The sequence below is a fragment of the Taeniopygia guttata genome, chromosome 19 (genome assembly GCF_048771995.1).
Source record: "Taeniopygia guttata chromosome 19, bTaeGut7.mat, whole genome shotgun sequence".
NCBI lineage: Eukaryota > Metazoa > Chordata > Aves > Passeriformes > Estrildidae > Taeniopygia > Taeniopygia guttata.
In genome coordinates, this window is record NC_133044.1 from 3,378,995 (window position 1) to 3,381,143 (window position 2,149).

General features: G+C 52.7%; 1 protein-coding gene across 1 annotated transcript; it reads right to left on the reverse strand.

Annotated features, from left to right (window-relative positions):
• Positions 1 to 463: 463 nt before the first annotated feature.
• UBB (ubiquitin B) lies at positions 464 to 1,871 on the reverse strand. Its single transcript, NM_001245830.1, is given in 1 exon segment — positions 464 to 1,871. A coding segment is annotated over 1 exon segment (918 nt). The 5' UTR covers positions 1,687 to 1,871; the 3' UTR covers positions 464 to 768.
• Positions 1,872 to 2,149: the final 278 nt, after the last annotated feature.

Here is a 2,149-nt window from a genome sequence, read left to right on the forward strand (position 1 = left end):
CATATATGGATATTGCACCCCCTACTGCAATCAAACTAACCCAGCCCCAACCCCAATTTGTCTGAGTGAGTTTCCTTCACCCACTCCACAAACAAAAAAACCCAAACCCAGCTAACCCACACTCGAGTGTGAACTGCCCCCCGCCCCTTTTTGGCATTAATGATTGTGCAGAACTCCCCAACCCAGGCAGCTCTTACACTGGCATTTCAAGTTTCACCTTCCCACCCACCACGCAATTCCCACTGTGGCCAGTCCTCCCCCACCCACAGAGTCCCTTCAGGGCAGTGCCAGGCACTGGCACCCCTCACACCCACCCCAGGGACCAGCAGAATTTAAACACTCCACAGGTCCTTAACTTGCAGCAAAACCCACCCCGTGCAAAGACCACCACACCATTTTGCGGTGTCTATCCCACCTGGAAGCTGAGTGCTGCTAAAATCTAAGAAGAAAAAACAACATGGTATTATTAGCACTTAAGATTTTAATCCAGATCCATTTTAACCACAAGGTTGGTCCTCATCATACATGCAAAGAGGCCTGAACTGCCAAGGTAAGAAGCTAAAGCATTTCACTTAACACACCAGTTTCACCTGCTTGAACTGAGACAGACTACAGGGTGTAATGTGCAACAGAAAACTTTATTAGCATTTCAGAGTTGGTTCAGCAGTTACTCAAGCTTGCATTAACTTAATATTAAGACATTGAAGAACTACAGTGCAAACACAAGTGCCACTGGCAACCCTGGTGTCAAGCAAGATGCACAAGAACTTAACAGCCACCCCTGAGGCGCAGCACCAGGTGCAGAGTTGACTCCTTCTGGATGTTGTAGTCGGACAGGGTGCGCCCATCTTCCAGCTGCTTGCCAGCGAAAATCAGCCTCTGCTGGTCTGGGGGAATGCCTTCCTTGTCCTGGATCTTGGCCTTCACATTCTCGATGGTGTCACTGGGCTCAACTTCCAGGGTGATGGTCTTGCCAGTCAGGGTCTTCACGAAGATCTGCATCCCACCCCTGAGGCGCAGGACAAGGTGCAGGGTGGATTCCTTCTGGATGTTGTAGTCGGACAAAGTACGACCATCCTCCAGCTGCTTACCAGCGAAAATCAGCCTCTGCTGGTCTGGGGGAATGCCTTCCTTGTCCTGGATCTTGGCCTTCACATTTTCAATGGTGTCACTGGGCTCCACCTCGAGAGTGATGGTCTTGCCGGTCAGGGTCTTGACGAAGATCTGCATCCCACCCCTGAGGCGCAGCACCAGGTGCAGGGTGGATTCTTTCTGGATGTTGTAGTCAGACAGGGTGCGCCCATCTTCCAGCTGCTTGCCAGCGAAAATCAGCCTCTGCTGGTCTGGGGGAATGCCCTCCTTGTCCTGGATCTTGGCCTTGACGTTCTCGATGGTGTCACTGGGCTCCACCTCAAGAGTGATGGTCTTGCCAGTCAGGGTTTTCACAAAGATCTGCATCCCACCTCTCAGGCGCAGCACCAGGTGCAGGGTGGATTCCTTCTGGATGTTGTAGTCAGAGAGGGTGCGCCCATCCTCCAGTTGCTTACCAGCAAAGATCAGCCTCTGCTGGTCAGGAGGGATACCTTCCTTGTCCTGGATCTTGGCCTTCACATTTTCAATGGTGTCACTGGGCTCAACTTCCAGGGTGATGGTCTTGCCAGTCAGGGTCTTCACAAAGATCTGCATCCCACCTCTCAGGCGCAGCACCAGGTGCAGGGTGGATTCCTTCTGGATGTTGTAGTCAGACAGGGTGCGCCCATCTTCCAGCTGCTTGCCAGCAAAGATCAGCCTCTGCTGGTCAGGAGGGATACCTTCCTTGTCCTGGATCTTGGCCTTCACATTCTCGATGGTGTCACTGGGCTCCACCTCGAGAGTGATGGTCTTGCCGGTCAGGGTTTTCACGAAGATCTGCATCCCACCTCTCAGGCGCAGCACCAGGTGCAGAGTTGACTCTTTCTGGATGTTGTAGTCGGAGAGGGTGCGCCCATCTTCCAGCTGCTTGCCAGCAAAGATCAGCCTCTGCTGGTCTGGGGGAATGCCCTCCTTGTCCTGGATCTTGGCCTTCACATTTTCAATGGTGTCACTGGGCTCCACCTCAAGGGTGATGGTCTTGCCAGTCAGGGTCTTCACAAAGATCTGCATTGTTGAC